The following is a 24,102-nucleotide window of genomic DNA, read 5'->3' on the forward strand; positions in this document are numbered from 1 at the left end:
TATGGATTTTGGGAGGGACTCCACGCCATTTATTTTTTTCAGGTTTTGGCATGGGGTTCCTCTCCAAATCTATACCAAACCCAAAGGCACTTTTTTTTTTTTAATTCAGCTGTTAGCGGGGGAAACCCATATGCCATGCACTAAAATAGTGCCAATGGTTGTAGCAAAGTTCTCAGTGTGCAACCCCCTCTACATAATAACATTGCATCCAGGGCACGTGCCCCTCCTTCCCCTTGTCCTGGAGATGATTGTATAAGCCCAAAGCAATCCCATTTTACATTCCTCTAAGAACTCTGTGTGAAAGGACAAATCAATCATATGAAACCCATAGCAATCTCATTGTGTCCCTATCAGGTCTGTGTATGGAAGGACACATGGATCATAGTAGTCTGCACCTCTCCCATCAAAATGTCTGTGCACAGAGAGGTGGTGAAAGAGGAGATGGACTGTCTGCAGTAATGCAAACAGAGGTTGGTGTGAAAGGAGAAAGAAGGACTCTGTACAACTGTCCGGTCCAATAATCTGAGAGTTCAGTATTTTAAAGGCACCCATAATGAAGGAGTAATCAGAGACCCCCATTCAGAAGTGCAAGGAGTAATCTGAGAACACCAACTGGAGTTAGGGACCTCCCCCTACCCACACACAATTCCAGGTGTACTGGAATACAGACAAATACAAGGAAACCCCCATCAAGGAATCCAGGAACCCCCTATAAAGAGACACCTGACTAGGAGGACTGCATGGTGATGATGAGATGGGTCTCCTACCAGGGAATACAGCCACCCCCCTCCCTACAGTTAAAGGATACCGTTGGATAAAAGGACTGCAGGGGGTGATCAGAAGGGAACCCCCTCCCTGGGATAAAGACACTCCCATCCCTCTCCCCTCTAGATAAGGAAGACCTACAGCTAGGAGGACTGCAGGGGGCTGATAAGAGGGGAGCCCCCATCCAGAAACATAGGAAGCTCCTTCCAGTTAAAGACTACCCCCAGCTAGGGGGACTGCAGGGGGGGGTGATAAGATGGGAGCAACATCCAGGAACATGGGAGCCCCCCTCCAGTTTAAAAAGATTCCCAGCTGGGAGGACAGCAGGAATTCTGATATTCTAGATATACAGGAATTCGCCTCCCTCCCCCCTCCAGTTATAGAAGAGTCCCAGCTAGGAGGACTGCAGGGGGGTGATGACAGTGGACCTTCCCTACCTCCTTCTAGTACTAAGAGACCACTGGCTAGGAAGACTATATGCAGCTGCCCCATATTCCCGCTGGAGAAGGTGAATGGTGTGTAGAGAGTAAACACATGCAGAGAACCTACACAAATAGCAGCCCCCGTCATAGTGTGGAGAGAGAGGGGTGACTCGCAGTAGCGGAGGAGGAAGAAGATATCCTGTACAGTTTAGATGGCTGTGATTGAGCTCTGGATGGGTCTGTCACTGCTGCTTACACTGCTTGCTTTCCATTCCCTCACTGTACCAGGACAGCTGATCCGAACCAGGCTCTGCACAAGGGGGAGGCTGGAGGAAACAGAGTGGAGGCGGGAATGTTGCTAAGCCTATGCAATAGGTTAAAGCACCCCCCCAAATATAATTCAAAGCATTGGAGGCTGACGGGAGGGGAAAGGGAGAGAGGAGGACTGATGCTGTGGGGCTGCCACTGATGTGTCCGGATTTCAGGTGGACTGAAACCTGGACACATGGATCAAAAATCTGGACTGTCCAGGTGAATCCCAAACAGGTGGCAACCCTAGTCCTCACACAGGGAATCCATAACTTATGATTTTTTTTTGGGGGGAGCCAAAACAGACCTTAAAGGTTTTGTCGTACTTTGGCAAGGCCTGGTTAACGAGTCTCGGCTAATAACCTTATGGAGGGAGGATCAGAAGATTTCCACAGAATTGCTTTAATTTTCTTCACATAAATAAAATTAAAGGCATAGGAGTAGTTTAATACAGGCAGGCATATTAGCATCTTCCAGATATCCTATAATCTTCCCGATATCCTAAGAGGCCCTTGGTCTGTAGCTGGTCTATAAACAAACTCATTGTTTAAGTCAGTGCTACAGATGGAAGAACCCTCCATGTAGGGTCCACGTAGGTCCACATAGCAGACTTCTCCCTTGTGGAACAAAAATGAGCAGTCACCTCACGGAGTCAGAACACCACCTGAGCCTTTCTGCCCACTTCAAGTCCGGGGAACCAAACAGGAACAAAAGCAAAAAGAAAAAGGCTTGGTGCATTGCCAAAATACCTTTTATTGATAAAACATGATTTTAATGTACTCACAAAAACACTTAGCCTGAGCTCTGATGAAGAGGGTACAGCCCTTGAAACACATTAGCCACGCTATTCTGAATGGATGGGATTATTTTACATGTGTTTCTTTTCTTATTTGTGTGAGTAAATTGAAATATTATTCTATCAATAAAACGTATTTTGGTAATGCACCAGGCCAGTGTGCCTTCTTCTTTCTACTTTTGCTATAGCTGGTCTATACTTGATGGACAATTTGGTCTTTTTTTGTCACTCGTCTTCAATGTTTTTTTGAAAAAGTTGGGGGTAGGGGGTTCTTTTAGCAAATCTTTAAAATACACTTTAACGATAATTTCATAATCAAACACAAAATGAAGGATGTATTCCTTAATGGCACATTAAATTATGCCTCAAGAAACCAGTTAGTAGCGGCCTTGTTTCTTGTTTTCTTGTTGAAAATCATTAATGATATGCTCTGGGATGGATGAGAATGGCTCCCAAGATAAAGCGTTATATTATAAAAGGATTTCAGATTCCCATGAACAGAACCCTAACATCAGACACGTGTGAATTCAGAAGAGGTGAGGAAATTACATGTCAAATGGTAACCAGACAAAGTCTATTTATTGTTCAGTTTTGAAACAAAATTAGGACAATTTCCATCACGACGCACCATTTTTTTTTTTTTAGCTCCCACGCTATTTTCAGAAATGTTATTAAAGGAAAAGTGCAGTGTATTTTTAGTGTGCACATCTTTTGTTTTATATCTGCAGTATTTACCTTAAAGCTATTTTTTTATATGACGCCATTTTTACAAGCTTGTTCTTTTCTGTATCGAACATAGAGAGTTGTAATTTTGGGTAAGCCGTCCAGTTCTGGGCACCGGTCCTCAGGAAGGATGTGCTGGAACTGGAGAGAGTCCAGAGAAGGTCAACAAAGCTAATAAGGGGGATGGAGGACCAGAGTTGTGAGGAACGATTGCAATCATTAAACGTATTCTCCCTGGAGAAAAAGTGCTTAAGAAGAGATATGATTGCAATATACATCTAAATGGTGATTCTAGTAGAGGGAAAAAAATAGTCAGTCTCAGATCTCTTAAGAAGACACGCGGTCACTCAATGAAGTTGGACAATAAGCGGTTTGACCCTAAATTACGCAGGAGGTTCTCTACTGTTAGAGCGATAAGGATGTGGAACTCCCTTTCACAATTGGTGGTATTAATAATTTAAAAAAAATCTTACATGGTTATGCAATATACAGGGATATGGGAAATGGTAGAGGCATACAGTTAATACAGTACATATACACTCATACACACACACCTACATAGGTTGAACTGTTGACTGGTGTTGACAGGTGTTGACAGGTTGACTGGTGTCTTTATTTAACCTTACCAATGATGTAACTATGTAAATACTGTATGTAAATCAATGTTTGTTAAAATAAGTCTATAAAAAATTATAATTTTCAATGGCCTCTCAATACCTCAAAGACATTGTTTATAATTTTTAGGGACTCGTTAAGGACTGGAATAGTACCACTGGATTGGCGTAGGGCCAATGTGGTGCCTATATCCAAAAGGGTTAAAAGTCTTTGCCAAGTAACTATAGACCTGTTTGTTTAACTTCTATAGTCGGGAAGATACTGGAGAGTTTAATAAAATACCACATAGATGAGTTCTTGCTGGGAAAAAAAATATTCTAAGTAACAGACAGCATGAGTTCAGGAAAGACAGAAGTTGTCAAACAAATCTGATTTCTTTTTATGAGGAGGTAAGTAAAACCTTGGACAGAGGGGTGGCTGTGGACATATATTTAGATTTTTCCAAACACAGTTCCTTACACACGGCTAATAGGTAAGGTAAAGTCTACAGGCTTGGGAAAATCTGTTTGTAAATGGATAGAAAACTGGCTTAAAGACTGAATTCAGAGAGTAGTGGTTAATGATTCCTACTCCGAATGGTCTAAGGTTATCAGTGGTGTACCCCAAGGTTTAGCATTGGGACCATTACTTTTTAATATCTTTATAAATGATATTGGGTCTGGGATTAAAGATACTATTTCAGTGTTTTGCAGATGACACCAAGCTATGCAGTAGAATAATGTCCTTACAGGATGTCTCCAAATTACAAGCCGACCTCAATGCACTGTTTAATTGGGCAACTATGTGGCAAACGAGGTTTAATGTTGACAGATGTAAAGTTATGCACTTGGAGGCTAAGAATATGCATACATCATACATACTAGGAGGAGAAAAGCTGGGGAGTCAATGGTGGAGAAGGATCTGAGTGTTCTGGTAGATTATAAGATTAATAATAGCATGCAATGCCAAGCTGAAGTTTACAAAGCAAGCAAAATCCTTTCTTGTATTAGTAAAGGCATGGACTCCAGAGAGAGAGAGAGAGAGAGATCATTTTGCTCCTGTACAAATCATTAGTAAGACCTTATCTGGAAAATGCAGTTCAGTTTTGGGTACCAGTTCTCAAAAAGGATATTGAGGAACTGGAGAAAGTGCAGAGAAGGGCAACCAAACTGATAAGAGGCATGGGGGAGCTCAGCTATGAGGAAAGATTGGAGGAACTGAATGTATTCTCTCTTGAGAAGAGGAGATTAAGGGGAAAATGATCAACATGTATAAATACATAAGGGTTTCATATAGTGAACTTGGTGTTGAGTTATTCACTTTGAGGACATCATAGAGGACAAGGGGGGACTCTTTACGTCTAGAGGAAAACAGATTTCATTTCCAAATACGGAAAGGCTTCTTATACAGTAAGAACTGTGAAAAAGTGGAATAGACTCCCTCAAGAGGTGGTTCTGGCCAGCTGAGTAGATTGTTTTAAGAAAGGCCTGGATTCTTTCCTAGATGCACATAATATAACTGGATACTAATATTTATAAGTTGAGTTGATCCAGGAAATATCCGATTGCCTCTTAGGGGATCAGGAAGGAATTTTTTCCCCTGATGGAGCAAATTGGATCATGCTTTTTTTTTTTTTTTTTTTTTTTAATGTGTGGGTAAAGGATTGTGTATATATAGGATTGTATGTACAGTATGTGTATGTATATATGTGCATATATGTATGTGTGTGTGAATATATATATATATATATATATATATATATATATATATATACATATATATACAGTATCTTACAAAAGTGAGTACACCCCTCACATTTTTGTAAATATTTTATTATATCCTTTCATGTGACAACACTGAAGAAATTACACTTTGCTACAATGTAAAGTAGTGAGTGTACAGCTTGTATAACAGTGTAAATTTGCTGTCCCCTCAAAATAATTCAGCCATTAATGTCCAAACCACTGGCAAAAAAAGTGAGTACACCCCTAAGTGCAAATATCCAAATTGGGCACAAAGTGCCAATATTTTGTGTGGCCACCATTATTTTCAAGTCCAATTTGGACATTTTCACTTAGGGATGTACTCACTTTGTTCCCAGCGCTTTAGACATTAATGGTTGTGTGTTGAGTTATTTTGAGGGGACAGCAAATTTACACTGTTATACAAGCTGTACACTCACTACTTTACATTGTAGCAAAGTGTCATTTCTTCAGTGTTGTCACATGAAAAGTTAGAATAAAATATTTACAAAAATGTGAGGAGTGTACTTACTTTTGTGAGATACTGTATATCATTTTTTTCTCCTCTATTTGTTAAACTAGATGGACTTGTATCTTTTTTTCAGCCAGAATATTGTAACACACCACCCCAATGCATAAATAGGAACTGGCTTACTTTTCAGAATTTTGAAAAGTTTTGGGAGGGAGAAATCCTAAACCCCTGACTATGAAAAGCAGCAGGAAGGAAGCAGGGGTCTGTGAGGTAGTGTGGAGCAGTTCACAGCTGGGAACAAGGATGTACTCTCTGGAGAACTGAGATTCTGGTTTACTGAACACCTGGGGATTGTCTTGTACTCCAAAAACAAGTGGGAGCTCTAAACCCCAGTTAAGGACCAAGAAGGGATCCTAAGAGATAGCCCCCCAGCTCTGCCACAGCTGGGAAGTCAGTGGTTGCTGGAAACAGGATAGCTGCTGCAGATGAGGGTATCCACCCCCTATGCAGATGGGTGGATTCCCTCCAACAAAGAGAAGAAGAAAGAACCCTGCTGCTCCAAATCTCAGACTATTAATATGGCTGGGCACACTTCACCAAGAATTGGCTGGATGTCACGTACCTGGTGGACATCGAGCTGTAGATTCTTGCACCTCCTGTCTAACCCCTGGTAGAGATGACTGGGAGTGTGGGACACAGAGTGGCATGAGGGCCAGTATAGCAGGCAGCACCAGCTGAGGCTTGACAGGAAACTGATGGCCGTGGATCACCAGACAGATATCCGGAACTTGAACTCCGTGACGCTGCATCAGTAGGCAGGAGCGTAGCCAGAACACAAGCCAAGGGGTCATCAACAGCTGGGCAATGCAGGTGCAGGAACATGAGACAAGAGCAGGGTCAGGATACAAACCAAAGTCAGTACACAGTCAGGCAGCGAGGTACAATAGTATGAGACCATAGCAGGGTCAAAGCACAGGCCGAGGTCACAGGCAGGTGGGAATCCAGAGGAGGGTCGAGGTCAAGCCGGGTCAAACACAGGTAGGCAGAAAATCTCTACTTTATAAATATACCCAGCATTTTTCACTGTGCAATCAAAAATGTGCCAACATCACTCCACTTCTCTCTAGCTAGAATTATGATGTTACATTTTGAGAAACACCAATGCAACCATTTTTTTTTTCTCAAGAAAAAAGCTGCATGCTGGAAATATACAGAATGAAAACCCTTACAAAGAGAAATGAGATGGATATTATCAGTCTCCTAAAAATGACAGTTGCATGGTTATCATGATGATCCAATGTCTTCAATACATCCTGACATGGAACCAGTATACTGACTAGAGATGTTTACTTTATTCTACTGACTGAGAAGGTAATGAAGCTACAGTAAGCCAGATGGGTATTATTTGAGATTCTAATGAGTTTAGCTATGATTGTAACGTTCATGCGTTTTTGTTAGTGGATGGATTTACAGATGCAGAATTATTACACTCAGTAGCCTTGTAGAGAATCTGTTGAACAAACATATCCAACTCTCAGGACTTCATCACCGTGTACAGCCTGTTATATACCATATATATTAATAGATGTTTAATGGAGGGATAGAATATATGAGGATGTATAGATGAGAGACAGGCTATTATATGGTGAGCACTAGAAGTAGTAATAGGAGAGTTGCAGGTGATGGTAAGCAGATAGGTTCTGATGTCAAGTATAGTGCAGATGGTAAGAGGACACAGATGGAGTATACTTAGACAGAGTAACCTAGTGCAAGGATAGTTGAAGGTAGTCCCAAGAGCTAACAGTCTATGCAGATGATAGTGAATAGATAGATACAGATAGTCTTGGTAATTGCAGTAGATGACAGTAGGAGATTGGTTAGTAAGAATCCCCTGCGGGGTACTTATCACTTAGAAAGGTTTAGTAGTAACAGTGTCCATTGGAGAAGGGTGATCCCGTAGCGAGATACGGATCACCAGCGAGGTTTCCGGCTTCAGGTTCAGTGAGGGAGAATGTCAGCAGCTCCGACTTCACAGGAAGAGGTGCGGTGAACATGTGGTTTGAACGAGCAATGAGTGAAAGCAAACCTGCGATTGAAATAGCCGCTCATAGCGGCGCTCGGCAATGATGTCATCCGGTCTTAAAGGTGTATGCCTCTCTTGTTATACAAGATGGGACGCAATTAGCAGAGGAGAAATATGGAGACAAGGGTACCAGAGGTACCAGTACATTACAGTACCCCCCCTTAAGGCCGGCTCCGGAAGGCCTCTAGAACTGGTGATATTTCGAGTGAAAATTGCGAATCAGTCTAGGGGCATGTATATCGGAGGTATCCAGCCAGGTGTCGTCTTGGGGCCCATAGTTCTTCCATCGTACAAGATACTGGAGTCTTCTTCTATTGAAACGGGAATCCAAAATTTCTTTTATCTCAAATTCTTCTCCACCTTCCACTTGTACAGGAGGTGGAGGTGAGATAGTAGGCCTTATTCCTTGGTTAGGAACATGGGGCTTCAGTAGAGACACATGGAAGACAGGATGTATCTTGAGATCTACTGGCAATGTGAGTTGTACTGCAGCTTTTCCAATAAGCTTCTCTATTGGAAAAGGTCCCAGAAATAGAGGTCCAAGTTTTTTACTAGGAATTTTTAGTCTCAGATTTTTTGTAGAAAGCCAAACAAGATCCCCAATGGCATATTGGGGAGAGGGTTTCCTACGGAGGTCGTAGTACTTTTTTTGTTGGCTATGAGCATGGGATATGGTATTGTTGAGTAATGCCAGAGAATCCTTTATCTGGGCAAGATAATCAGATGCCACTGGATTACTTGATGGAAAGATACGTGGAGGAAGGAGTGTGGGATGAAACCCATAATTCAGGTAAAACGGACTTTGCTTAGTAGTGCTATGAGTAGCGTTGTTATAGGCGAATTCCGCCAGTGGGAGGAGATCTGCCCAATCGTCTTGTAGATACGAAGTATAGCAACGCAGGTACTGTTCAATGCACTGGTTAACTCTCTCTGTCTGTCCGTTGGTCTGAGGGTGGTAGGGAGAAGTAAGGCTACGCTCTATTCGCAGTATCTGACATAGAGCTAGCCAAAACTTTGAGATAAATTGTGAACCACGGTCAGACAGCAATGTTTTTGGAATACCATGTAACTTAAAGACATGTTTCACAAGTAATTCCGCTGTTTGTTTGGATGATGGTAGTTTTTGAATAGGAGTGAAATGTGCCATCTTGGTCAGATGGTCCACTGACACCAAGATGGTGTTGAATCCTTTGGAAGGTGGTAGTTCCACTATGAAGTCTAAGGATACTACTTCCCACGGAACCTGGGGTATCGGTAAACTACAAAGTAACCCTGATGGTTTCGTGTTGTCAATTTTAGACCTTGCACAGATATCACAAGATGAAACAAACTTTTTTACGGTTGTCTTCATGTCTGGCCACCAAAATTGCCTAGTGAGTAGATTGAGAGTTTTAGTCATACCCATATGTCCTGCCATAGGTACATCATGCGACAATTCTAAGATCTTGGTTCGCATAGTAGGGGGTATGTATAATTTATCGTTGTAGTAGAGGAAGCCTTCTGCGTCAGTAGTTAGTTGTGGTGGAGGTGAGTCCAATCCTATGCTGTGCAAAATCTCCTCCTTCAGGGAGCGAACGACTCCGATAATACGTTCACGTGGTATTATAGGAACTGAGGGAACCTCAGTACAATCTTTCTCGGCTAGTCGTGAGAGTGCATCCGCTTTTTTATTTTTGTCTGCGGGCGTGTAAGTCACTAAAAAATTAAATCTCAGAAAGAATAACGACCACCGTACCTGCCGGTGGGAAAGAGTTCTATTAGTTTGAAGGTATTGAAGGTTTTTGTGATCAGTATATATCAGAATTGGCAATTGAGTGCCCTCTAGTAGATGTCGCCAATTCTCTAACGCCAATTTTATGGCTAATAATTCCTTCTCACCTACTGGGTAGTTCACCTCGGGGCTACTTAATGACTTTGAGAAGAAAGCAACTGGGTGAAGAGGTGAGGTGTTTGTTGGTCGTTGTGAGAGAACTGCTCCTACTGCCATATTAGACGCATCTACCTCCAAGATGTATTGAAGGGATGGGTCTGGATGGCATAGTATGGGGGCAGTAGTAAATCTTGATTTCAGCAGAGAGAATGCTCCACTTGCTTCTTTTGTCCAAATAAATGGTTTCTTCGTGCTTGTAAGTTGTGTGAGAGGTTTCACAATCGCGGAGAAGTTCTTAATGAATTTCCTATAGTAATTAGAGAATCCTAGGAACCTTTGTAATGCTTTGCGAGTGGTTGGCACAGGCCAATCCAGAATGCAGGATATTTTGCTCATGTCCATTTTAATTCCACTTTTAGATATAATATATCCTAGGAATAGTACTTCCTCTTTATGAAACAAACATTTCTTTGATTTAACATATAAGTTATGTGCAAGTAGTCTTGACAACACAAGTCTCACATGTTTTATGTGCTCAGGTAAGGAATGAGAATAGATAAGTATATCGTCCAAATATACTACCACACAAACATCAAGCAAGTCTCGGAATATCTCATTTATAAACCGTTGGAAGGCTGCGGGAGCATTACATAGCCCAAATGGCATTACAATGTACTCAAACAGTCCGTATCTGGTTCTGAATGCCGTCTTCCATTCATCCCCTTTACGGATTCAAATTAAATTGTATGCCCCTTTTAGGTCCAATTTTGAAAAGAAAGAAGCCCCACGCACCTGTTCGATAAGTTCAGGAATAAGAGGTAAAGGATAACGATCCTTTATTGTGATGGCATTTAATTGTCTGAAATCAATGATAGGCCTAAGGCTAGAGTCCTTATTGCGGACGAAGAAGAGCCCAGCAGCAGTGGAGGAAGTAGAAGGTCGGATGAATCCTTTTGCCAAGTTCTCATCCAGATACTCCTTAAGATGAGAGAGTTCATCCTGTGAGAGAGGATAAACATGTCCGAAAGGCAACTTGCTATTAGGGAGTAGATCGATACAACAATCATAGTCCCTATGGGGAGGTAGCATTTGAGCGTTTTTCTCAAGGAAAACCTCCGATAAATCCTGATAACACTTGGGAATCATGTCATCCGGCAGTACAGACAGGATCCTATCATGTGTGGGGAGGTTACACGTCGTCTCACAATAGTGAGAAGAGAAGGCTAACGTTCTTGTTTTCCAATCGATGATTGGTTGATGTATGTGTAACCAGGGAAGTCCCAAAATGATTGGGAAATGTGGTGAAGTTAATACATCAAAGGTGGTGGTCTCCACATGAGACTCGTCAGCAGTTACAAGGAGTGCCTGTGTCTGACTGGTGATAGGACCAGAGGATAAAGGGGTACCGTTAATAAAACTAACGGAGACAGGTTTGGGTTTTGAAACAATAGGTATTTTATTAAGGGAGACAAAACAAATGTCAATGTAGTTTCCACAAGATCCGGTGTCAATCATAGCCTTGGTGGTGATCCTAGTTTGGTCCCACTGCAATGTTAATTGAACAAAAAGATAAGGATTAGAAAAGGAAGTTGTGAGTCCCCCTAGCAAGACATTTGAACACTCACCCTCTTTCCTGCGGACAAGAGGACAGTCGTTTACCAAATGATTCGGGGATGCGCAGTACATGCAAAGATGTTCGGTTTTCCTCCTGGCACGTTCAGAAAGGGTCAGAGGTGGGCGTATCATTCCTACTTCCATAGGAGTAGGGTCAGCAGGCAACATCCGAGAAGGACTGGAAAATGGTGAGCCCATCTTCTCAGCCTTTCTTTCTCGTAGTCGTCTGTCAATATTGATACTGGTCTGTATCAGTCCCTCTAGAGTGCCAGGTAAATCCGCTCGGGCGAGCTCGTCTTTAACGGCCTCAGATAAGCCGAGTCTAAACTGCGTTCGCAAAGATGTGTCGTTCCACCCTGAATCAGGGGACCATCTTTTAAAATTCGCCACTAAATCTTCAACAGGTCTCCTTCCTTGTTTTAAGGCCCGTAATTGGGTATCAGCGGTACTCTGCTTGTTGGGGTCTTCATATAAACTAGCAAGTTGTGCTAGAAATAGGGGATAAGAATTAAGGAGTGGATCATCCTTTTCAAAGAGAGCATCTGCCCAGGCCCGGGATTCACCCGTTAAATAGGAGATGATGGTACAAACCTTAATTTGGTCAGTGGTGTAGGTTAGAGGTTTTAACAAAAAAAACAATCGACATGCGTTTTTAAATTCACGGAATTTGCTCCAATCACCAGAAAACACTATAGGAGGGTTTATCTTAGGCTCACGGGGCTGAGCAGCAGGAGGCTGTGTGAGACGGCCAAGCTGCTGTCTCAAGGTCTGATTTTCATTTTGTACCTCGGTAAGCGCAAGGATCAATGCATCTACTTGCTGTTTTAATTGTAGTACATGAGTGGATAATTCTGCTGAATCCATATTTTTTTTAAGGCTCGTTCAATCTGTAACGTTCATGCGTTTTTGTTAGTGGATGGATTTACAGCTGCAGAATTATTACACTCAGTAGCCTTGTAGATAATCTGTTGAACAAACATATCCAACTCTCAGGACTTCATCACCGTGTACAGCCTGTTATATACCATATATATTAATAGATGTTTAATGGAGGGATAGAATATATGAGGATGTATAGATGAGAGACAGGCTATTATATGGTGAGCACTAGAAGTAGTAATAGGAGAGTTGCAGGTGATGGTAAGCAGATAGGTTCTGATGTCAAGTATAGTGCAGATGGTAAGAGGACACAGATGGAGTATACTTAGACAGAGTAACCTAGTGCAAGGATAGTTGAAGGTAGTCCCAAGAGCTAACAGTCTTTGCAGATGATAGTGAATAGATAGATACAGATAGTCTTGGTAATTGCAGTAGATGACAGTAGGAGATTGGTTAGTAAGAATCCCCTGCGGGGTACTTATCACTTAGAAAGGTTTAGTAGTAACAGTGTCCATTGGAGAAGGGTGATCCCGTAGCGAGATACGGATCACCAGCGAGGTTTCCGGCTTCAGGTTCAGTGAGGGAGAATGTCAGCAGCTCCGACTTCACAGGAAGAGGTGCGGTGAACATGTGGTTTGAACAAGCGATGAGTGAAAGCAAACCGGCGATTGAAATAGCCGCTCATAGCGGCGCTCGGCAATGATGTCATCCGGTCTTAAAGGTGTATGCCTCTCTTGTTATACAAGATGGGACGCAATTAGCAGAGGAGAAATATGGAGACAAGGGTACCAGAGGTACCAGAACATTACAATGATAGCCTTCGTATTTCTCTTGGCATGGGTTTCCTGAAAAAAAAAACCATATCCATATTATCCAACATTTAGGTTCTTTTTTTATCTCCAAAGGAAGAGCTCAATGGCTTTGGAAAACAACACACAAGTGACAGTGTTTGTATTTTCTGGTCTAACCGATAATGATAAACTCATACCGTTCCTCTTTGCTTTTTTCTTGATGGTGTACCTTGTGACCGTACTCGGAAACATTGGCTTAATTATTCTGGTCCTTGTTGCTTCCAACCTTCACACTCCAATGTATTATTTCTTGAGTTACCTCTCAGCAGTTGACCTCTTCTACACTACAGCTATCACTCCTAAAATGTTGTCTGACCTTCCATCCATCAGGAAGTCCATCTCATTTAATGGTTGTGCCATCCAATTTTTCTTTTTTGCTGGCCTAGCAGGAACTGAGGTTTTCCTACTCTCCACTATGTCATATGACCGATACATTGCTATCTGCAATCCTCTTCACTATGTTTCCATCATGACTAAAAGCAAATGTTTCTCTCTCGTCGGTGTCTCATTCTCCATGGGCTTCTTCCAGTCAGTTGTGCACACCAGCTGCTTGTTCAGTCTTCAGTTTTGTGGCTCCAATCTTATAGACCATTTCTACTGTGACGCCCCTCCCATACTCCAGTTGTCTTGCTCCAAAACATTTCTTTGTAACATGTTAACTATTCTCTCTGTTGGTTGTTTTTGTTTTTCTTCACTGTCAACAATCCTGGTCTCTTATGTTTTTATCTTTACCACAATATTACGTATAAAATCTTCTAAAGGACGACAGAAAGCGTTCAGCACTTGCTCTTCTCATCTCATGTGCGCCAGCATCTTATTTGTTTCAGTTTTTATCACTTATTTGCGTTCACCTTCCAGTGCCTTGGACAAAAAAGACAAAGTGGCCTCTGTCTTTTATTCTGTAATGACCCCAATGTTGAACCCTCTTATTTACAGCTTGAGGAACCAAGAGGTGAAAAAGGCCACCATGCAAGCATGGCATAATATTTACATGTATTTAGAATTTTATAAATGTTTAGGGGTAAAATATTAAAAAAAAAATAATGTTCTCTGGCATGGGAAAAGGCTGGAGCCCGTGTCAGGTTTTCATTGCGGTCTGTGTAGCCTGGGGAGAATAACCCTATGTGTTCTGGAAACCAATGTTACTATGACAGAAATTGAAAGGGAATCCAAAATGTTATGGTTAAAAACAAACATAAATAGACTGGCGCAACAAGACTCAAAGGCGAACCTCAATGGCCTCCTGTAAATCATATGGGGAAATAAACGGACCTGAATGGTGTTTTGAAAAGTCCATAGAGTCCATAAGTGGAACTGGTCTGTGCACTCCTGAAGGCAGCTTAATCTCCCCTCTTCTTTTTCTTTTTTTCCAAAATGTTATGGTTGCCACTCCTAGACTGACCATCTAGGAAAGGATTTACCCTCACTTTCTCCTATATTTGGGACAGGAAATAAATAAATCACCCCAACAAGCCTGCTAAAAAATAAAAAATAAAATACGCTTTTGATAAACTTTAAGGTTATCATTATTATTTTTTTCATATTTAATAACACATTACAGTGACAATTACAATTTACAGAGAGGGAATAGTGATAATATTGCCATTGTGTTTTTTTCTTTTTTTTTTTAGTTAGATTTTGGAACAGAGAAATTCAAATTATATATCATATAAAAATATTATATATCTATCACTCTTTCCTACCCAATGTAAACATAACCTTTTGTTTCCATACACACTTCAACTGCTTCACAATCCATTGTACCAAAGACCAACCGTTTCCCTGCCAAAAGATGCAAGCATCAAGATCCCAAGGACAAATTGTACTATATATCACTAGAGATGAGTGAACCTCTGAAAAGTCCGATCATTTACAGTTCTTCTGAACTATTTACAAATTCTGTAAAGTTTGAATTTTAGAATTTCCAAAACTGGAAGTCCAATTTAATCAATGGAAACCCAACCTGGGCTCAAGAAATTGTGCAGCAATAGTATAAAACTGTGCAGAATGGTTTGTGAAACTCAGTGTGGTCTGACACGATGAGTTGATGGGGCCAAAAAACAACCTGGTACACTTCTTTTTAAACTTTTACCAGGTATATTAACCTCCCTAGCGGTATTCCCGAGTGTGGCTCAGGGTTAATATAGTGCACCAAAAGCGGTAACCCCGAGCCACACTCGGGAATACCCCAGAATCATACTGACATTCCCCTGCGATCCCCCGCCGTTCTCTCCAGCCGTCCTGCAGCCATCCTCACACTCTCTCCCCACTCTGTGTTCGGCCGATGCTGGCACCTGTCTTCTGGTTCCCTTCCCTGCGAGCATTGCGACACAGGGGGTGGACCCGGCGGGAAATTCAAAAAGTAAATAAAATAAATGACTTGATACAAAGTTGTTTTCCTAAAGGATTACATTGTATCAAGTCATTTACCTCAGAAATTCACCTACTGACTTTTCCAATGCCCTGCCTATGCTTTTCAAGTTCTTTGTGCCTAGAAAATTTAGAACATGGCGTCCAAAAATCGCTCTTTTTGCGCAAAAGCGCTTTTAGATGAACTGGAAAACAGCGAGAGCGAAACGGAGTTACTAGAAGTGCTGAGCGATAGCGATTCATGGGAAAATTTGTCATCAGGTACATAAAGTGACGAGGACAGCGACAATTCTGCGATTCTGCTCAGCAATGTGCGGACTTGGTGCTCTATTGACTGCGGTACAGATCAGGCAGCACCCCCAAGATTCCCATTTACAAGAGCACCTGGTATAAAAGTTGATGTCGACCATGACAACCCCTTGGCATACATTCAATTATTTTTGACCGATGAGGTTATTGAAAAAATTGTTACCGAGACCAACCGGTACAAAGACCAACAATGCCCTACGCATCGGAGGTTTGCAAGATGCAGAAAGTGGGAAGCAGTGATCAAAGATGAAATTTCTGGGCCTAATTATTCTTCAGGGATTGGTGGGGAAACCCCTGCAGAAGTGGTATTGGACAACCAATTCATTATTTGCCACTCCATTCTTTGGCACGGTCATGTCAGAATATAGATTTTCCCTCATAATGAAATATCTGTACTTTGAAAATAATGAAGAATTTGATGAAACTGCCCATCCTGAACCAAAACTAAAAAAAAATTGGGAAGTATATCAAATGATTCTTCAGAATATCCAACGGAGCGATGTGCCAGAAAGAGACATCAGCATAGATGAAAGTCTAATGGAAGGCTCAGCTGGGTGCAATACATTGCATCAAAGAGGGCGCAATTTGGCGTGAAATCCTACATGCTGTGTGAATCATCAACTGGCTACATTTGGAATTCAGTGATATGCACTGGAAAAGGAACAAAATTTGATGGAAAATACAGCAATTATGGAGTGGCAACATCTTCTGTTCTTTCACTGATTGAGCCATTGCTAAATCAGGGCTATTGTGTAACAATGGACAACTTTTATACATCTCCTGAACTTTATGTGGTTCTACTGCACAACAAAACTGATGGCTATGGAACCGTAAGGGCTAACCGGTGCGACATGCTGCCAATGTTTGGCAAAAAGAAGCTGAAGACAGGAGCAATGGTTGCCTGGCAGAAAGGCAAAATGATGGCACTGCCATGGAAGGACAAGAAAGATGTGTGCCTAATGTGTACAGTGCCTAACACCCCCACTGTTATGGTACGCATGAAAGGTGGGAAAGAAGTCATGAAGCCAACAGTAGTGATTAACTACAACAACACCATGGGAGATGTCGACAGGGCTGACCAAGCAATGACATTTTACCCAGCTATCAGGAAGAGGCAAAAAAATACTATAAGAAGATCTTCAGACATTTTCTTGAGCAATGCTTGTGCAATGCATACGTTCTGCTCAAAAAAAAGAGTGACGAGCCTTTGATTCATACGGACTTTATTTGGAAAGTTGCCGAACAAATCTTTCTGAGTCACCAAACACCATCAATGGCTGTGAACAGATCTGGACGTCATGCTGTTGGCGTTGTAAACCCGGAACGCCTGACTGGTCTTCACTTCATGAACTATATCCCACCAACTGAGCAAAAGTTGGCACCTAAAAAGGACGTGCGTGGTTTGTTGCTAGAAAAGAGATGACAGTGGAAGGAAAATGAGAAAAGAAACCAGATACCATTGTCCCAATTGTGACGTCGGACTTTGTGCAGTCCCATGTTTCAAAATGTTTCATACCCGAGATGTTTACTGAACCTTTATTACAGTGACTAGTAATATCGCACCCCTTGTTTGTACATATTTCAGTGTTTTTGGTTTGATTATATTATTGAATAACATCTATTATTATTCTATTATAATTTATAATTCAAACTTTATCATACCTGGGATGTCTACTAGACTCTTGTTTGGACAGATTTAAGTGGGTTATTCCTAAGAATTACAGGCCTAAAATATAAAACAACAGATTTCCGACAGAATCTGACATAATCAGCCCGCCAGGGAGGTTAAGATAAAAGGGTGGGCCCTTGTGGCAATGGCAGTCAAGTTAAATGTACAGTAGGGGGCCATCAGCCTTTTGGAGTAGCCTTTGGTCCCTTTCTCACAGTAGCCTTTTTATTTAAATCTGAATTGCCAAAAATAATACTGACAGTTGAGCTAAGATCTGGCTATCCAAATCCATTTGACTTTGCCTTATTAAAACTTTAGGATCACTTACTGTATCTATAATCAGTGGTCATCCACTGGAATAATATTTGTGGAACAAATGGTCTTACTTAAATAAATACTGTATAAAATACATTGTCAACCTCAAAAATACAGAAGGGGGCAGCAGCTAAACAGAAAAAAAAGTTGTTCCTGACCAACACAAAAATGCTATAAATCCTAGAAAGGAGTGTTGAGTCTATGCACTGTGAACAAAGGGGATTAAACTCTAATATGTAGCCCACCGCAATGCACACACAAATAAAAGTAACCTAGCACAACAAAGCACTATGTATAGCACTTTAGGGCACTTTATATAGCACAGTATAGATCAACTATCTATCCTTATTAAAACTCTGTCAGCATTTATAGCACCACACACTGACAAATGCTTGCTGGGAACCTCGCCTTTTTTTTAGTGATGAGGCTTGCACATACTACAGCCCCCATTATTAGTCATTCTAAGTCAACTGGCCACATTATTTTGCCATTTTTCCAAAGCACAAATGACTTGGCTTTGCCTTGACCTCGTGCTTGACTGAACCTGAAGCTCATCCCTATCCAACAACTTATCAGATTCCAGAGGCTACAAGTTATAGGATTTCTCTGCAACCTGCCAAAAACAAAACAATACCTTCTGTTCATGACAGTGGATGTCAGCCTCCTGACTGGCTCTCCTATACATCTGAGCATTCATTGAAGAATTAAGGAAGTAAGTCAAAAAAAGAATCCTCCACATGAAGGTGAAAAGAAGGATTGGTCTTGTTGGCAGAGGTATGGTGGGATTGGAAGAGGAGAAGCAGGAGATTAAGAGGGAGAGGAAGGAGTAGATGGTGGAGATGGAGGAAGAAGAGGTGGAGGTGGATTAGAGGTGAATTAGAAGAAGGACTGTACATTAGCTACGCTTACAATCTGCTACATCCACATGCAGCACTTGATGGTGCCAATGGCTATAGGTTTTCTCCCTGCAGCTATATCTTCAGTGCCCTGACTAAAATTAAAGGAAAAACATAAATAAACAATATATATATATATATATATATATATATATATATATATATAGAATCTCACAAAAGTGAGTACACCCCTCACATTTTTTTAAACATTTTATTATATCTTTTCATGTGACAACACTGAAGAAATTACACTTTACTACAATGTAAAGTAGTGAGTTGTACAGCTTGTATAACAGTGTAAACTTGCCCCCTCAAAATAACTTAACACACAGCCATTATTGTGTAAACTACTGGCAACAAAAGTGAGTACACCTCTAACTGAAAATGTCCAAATTGGGCCCAAGTACCCATTTTCCCTCCCCAATGTCATGTGACTCGTTAGTGTTAAATGGTCTCAGGTGTGAATGGGGAGCAGGTGTGCTCAATTTGGTGTTTTCACTCTCACTCTCCCATACTGGTCACTGGAAGTTTAACATGACACCTCATGCAAAGAACTCTCTGAGGATCTGAAAAAATAATTATTGCTCTACATAAAGATGGCCTAGGCCAGTGATGGTGAACCTTGGCACCCCAGATGTTTTGGAACTACATTTCCCATGATGTTCAACTACACTGCAAAGTGCATGAGCATCATGGGAAATGTAGTTCCAAAACATCTGGGGTGCCAAGGTTTGCCATCACTTGCCTAGGCTATAAGAAGATTGCCAAGAATCTGAAACTGAGCTGCAGCATGGTGGCCAAGACCATACAGCAGTTTAATAGGACAGGTTCCACTCAGAACGGGCCTCACCATGGTCAACCAAAGAGGTTGAGTGCACGTGCTCACCATCATATCCAAAGGTTGTCTTTGGGAAATACACGTATGATTGCTGCTGCAGAGGTTGAAGGGGTGGTCAGCCTGTCAGTGCTCAGACCATACGCTGCACACTGCATCAAATTGGTCTGCATGGCTCTCATCCCAGAAGGAAGCCTCTTCTAAAGATGATGCACAAGAAAGCCCACAAACAGTTTTCTAAAGACAAGCAGAATAGGGACATTGATTACTGGAACCATGTCCTGTGGTCTGATGAGACCAAGATAAACTTATTTGGTGCAGATGGTGTCAAGCGCGTGTGACGGCAACCAGGTGAGGAGTACAAAGACAAGTGTGTCTTGCCTACAGTTAAGCATGGTGGTGGGAGTATCATGGTCTGGGGCTGCATGAGTGCTGCCAGCACTGGGGAGCTAAAGTTCATTGAGGGAACCATGAATGCCAACATGTACTGTGACATACTAAAGCAGAGCATGATCCCCTCCCTTCGAAGACTGGGCTGCAGGGCAGTATTCCAACATGATAACAACCACAAACACACTTCCAAGATGACCACTGCCTTGCTAAAGAAGCTGAGGGTAAAGGTGATGGACTGGCCAAGCATGTCTCCAGACCTAAACCCTATTGAGCATCTGTGGGACATTCTTAAATGGACGGTGGAGGAGCGCAAGGTCTCTAACATCCAGCAGCTCTGTGATGTCATCATGGAGGAGAGGAAGAGGACTCAAGTGGCAACCTTGGAAGCTCTGGTGAACTCCATGCCCAAGAGGGTTAAGGCAGTGCTGGAAAATAATGGTGGCCACACAAAATATTAACAATTTGGACATTTTGGCTTAGGGGTGTACTCACTTTTGTTGCCAATGGTTTAGACAATAATGGCTGCGTGTTGAGTTATTTTGAGGGGACAGTAAATTTACACTGTTATGCAAGCTGTACACTCACTACTTTACATTGTAGCAAAGTGTAATTTCTTCAGTATTGTCACATGAAAATATATAATAAAATATTTACAAAAATGTGAGAGGTGTACTCACATTTGTGAGATACTGTATATATATATATATATATATATATATATATATATATATATATATATATATATATATACATATACATATACACATATACATATACATATATATATATATATATATATATACATATATATATATATATATATATATATATATATATATATATATATATTGGCTGCTGAGTGCCTGGGAGGAGAAATATTATGCTTGTCAAGCAGTGGCATTTTAGAAGTTCTTGGCCTCTGCGGTGTGCATCCCAACTACAGCATTATTTACCAAAAAATACAGAAAAAAAAACATTATAACAGTATGGTACTCAATAGAGATGCAGGTAAGCTTGGTCTTGCATTAATCAGGCATGAGATTGATTTGCAACTGCTTGCTGGCCTACCAAAAGCAGTAATACTGCCTGGTCCAAGATTCTCCCTCACCAACAAGGTCATGCTGCAGGGAAAAGAAGAGTGTGTACAGACACAGAAGTAGTTTTTGTGTCTGTGTTTTGGCCTGTCTGGCATTAAAACACAAGCAAGCTGACCAGGCCATCACCTGAAAGTTGTAAAAGTCTGGGTGAAGACAAACTGAGGGACTAAGGTGTCCAAATAGCTAGAAGGCTAAGTTAATGCAGTCTGTGCAGAGACTGATTGTGGGACTAAGCAGTCCAGATAGTCAGGAGGCTTTTTTTTGCTTTATATCCAGTGTGATGCTAAACCCCTGTGTGGGAAACCTCTTGTAACCTCTTGTTTTTTATAAAATGTTGGTTGATCTTTGTGATACACAAGATACAATGTCCATTAGATAATCAGTCTAAACAATGAAAAAGTCTCACATATGGTGTTCCATACTTGGAAGGTGTCACAGAATGTGCTTTGGGGCGAAAATGTAAGGTGTGTAAAAAACATTTTATTAAATTGACAACTTTGTGTAAAAAAAATAAATAAAATAAACTTCTTTCCACATTTTCCAAGAACATGTGTGCAAGAAAATGAAATCTTCATGCCTCTTACGAAATACCGTGTGGTGGTTGCTTTCTTTTTGTTTTTACTGTTCTGGCACTCCAGGGTCACCAAAAATGTGATACGTAATCAGGAAATTAGATGCTTAATTTATGCCCATGCAAACCCTAAGAGGTTCCTTGAATTTTGGGCCCCTCTATGCAGCTATGCTCCAAAAAGGTCTCACATGCAATGTGTGATATCCCCAATACTCTGTAGTCGCAGAATGTGTTTTGGGGTATAGTTATAAGCATGCCCATGCTGTGTGTTAGAAATACCTTATGAATTTAAAACTTTATTTTCATTTTCATTTTTTTGCAAATTTTTTTAAAAACTTGTGGCAGAAAAATGAAATTTTCAAATACTCACCATGCCTCATAAAAATACATTGGAGTGTATGTTTTACATAATGCAGTCATTGTATGGGTGCTTCTGTCACTGCAGGGCATACAAATATGTGTTAGGAAAGCTAAAAATCAGATGCCTAATTTATGCCCCTTAAGAGCATCAATTAAGGATTTTTGCCCCCAAACTGTGTGGCTAGGCTGCAAAAAAAAATACACATACAGTATGTGGTATCCCCACATGCAGGGTCCAGATCCTCACCTTTGTTTCTCACTAGCTTGTTATGTGTAATACCTGGAAGAACCTAGTGGAAGCTATATATTATTGTAGTAGGCACCACCAATACAGTGATCTCTACTAGCTTCTGGGACCCATGTCAAGCAGCTGCTCTGCTGTTTGCTGAGCACAAAAGGTCACTTGCTTGGCACAAGTGCCATTCAGAAACCACTTTGTATTTTCTCAATGAATGCAAAGCATTCTCTGATTGGACGAGGTAGAGATTGTGATGTCATCACCCCATGTGTACACCTTGTCCAGTCAGAGAATGCTTTGCTGTGTTCTCTAAATGGTGCTTCTGCTAAGCAAGCAATTCCCTGTGTTCAATAAGCAGCAGGACAGCCGCTTTGCACGGGACCCAGAAGTTGTCAGCAATCACTGTAGTAGCGGTGCCTACTACAGTGATATCCTGTTTCCACTGGGATCTGCCAGGTATTACACATAGTCATTATCATTGGTCCAAGCTAGACCAATGTAACCATGCAAAAAAATATACATACCTAGAATTCAGCATCAAAGGGGAAAAGAGAAAGGAATTATTTGGGCTGATTAGGGTAAAAAAAAGGATTAAACACATTTAAATTAGAACTAATTGTATTTAAATTAAAAAATCACATTGCTTCAGTGAAATCACATGTAGATCAATAATCTTCCATTTGCATATTAATGGAACTGAGTGAATATAGATGTAACAATGTTTATAAACACTTTGTCATACGGTCTGTTTTTGTAACAGAAAGTCTATATGCCATGGCGCTAGATCCCCCTAGCTGATTTTGGTGATCAGAGTCCAATAAAAACTTTGTGCTGCTCCCAAAACCACTAGAGGTTTTTGGTGAAAAAAAATATCTCCATTCTTGTAGCGCACTAATGTAAATAAAGGACTATAAATAAATAAAGTGCATAAAGGTAACAACTCCATGAAAAAAAAAAAATTACCATGCCATAGATTAGGGCAAAAAAATGGTCTACTTTAATGTTTAAAAGGTAATGTACAATAAACAATGTGATTGATACTCAGCTCCTGAACCAACAACCGCTGCATTTGGTGTGATGTTAGGCAGTAGAGGCTAGACATACCCAACCTTGTGGCTGTTCAAAGCAAGGGAGCCCAGGACAAGCGGGGGAGCCGCAAGATACAATCTAATGCCAGGATGCTGGGTAACCAACAAAATTCCGGTGGTGTGTTGGGAACCTGAGATATCTTCACCGGAATCCATGTAACTTGTATGTAGTGTCAGCACTCGGCCATACGCCTGGTACAGGACAAGAAAGGGACCACACAGTTGATGCATTTCAACATGGCTGCATCTTTCTCAAATCCAAGAAAGGTTGATACTAAAGAGAGCTTAAATAAAAGAACGGGCAAATAAAAGAACGGGCAAAAGGGGGGGAAGGATCAGATCTGAACCAAAGACAAGCAGAAAGTCGCCCATCACACCATGTTTTTGTACATGGGATTATTAGCTTTATGCAGTTATTCCTTTATATATGTTGGTGCAATACAAGAATGGGCATTGTTCGATATAGACTTCTCAGCTGTCACAATACTTAGGGAAAGTTGTTTATTTTCTTAAAGAGAAGCAAAACATATGAAACAGAACACAATAGAAATGGACAGAAGGAGAATGAGATATTTGACAGATGTCACATGTCTTCAGAGTGTAGGATGTCCTTTTCTCATCTCTCTCTCAAAAAAGCCTAACATAGTGTATACTTCTACTGTATGTAAAGACGATGTCAGCAAAAAGTGTGTCCCAAGAAGGTAGTAATTCTAAATATAAAAGTAACACCCACTCTTGCATATATGGTTTCAGTCTATAGTTAAGACACATAACATAACTCCACCCAACATACTAACTTAGGAAACTCATAAAAGAAATACATGCATAGCAAAATGGCTTC

General features: G+C 41.0%; 1 protein-coding gene across 1 annotated transcript; it reads left to right on the plus strand.

Moving 5' to 3' along the window:
- Nucleotides 1-13,184: 13,184 nt before the first annotated feature.
- On the plus strand, nt 13,185-14,153 carry LOC309553009 (olfactory receptor 5AP2-like; the record flags this gene model as incomplete). The annotated part of the gene is made up of 1 exon (XM_082253912.1): nt 13,185-14,153. One exon carries the CDS (start codon nt 13,185-13,187, stop codon nt 14,151-14,153), a length of 969 nt encoding a protein of 322 aa, XP_082110038.1.
- Nucleotides 14,154-24,102: the final 9,949 nt, after the last annotated feature.

Source organism: Pelophylax lessonae (assembly GCF_965119305.1).
Source record: "Pelophylax lessonae genome assembly, chromosome: 4".
Taxonomy (NCBI): domain Eukaryota; kingdom Metazoa; phylum Chordata; class Amphibia; order Anura; family Ranidae; genus Pelophylax; species Pelophylax lessonae.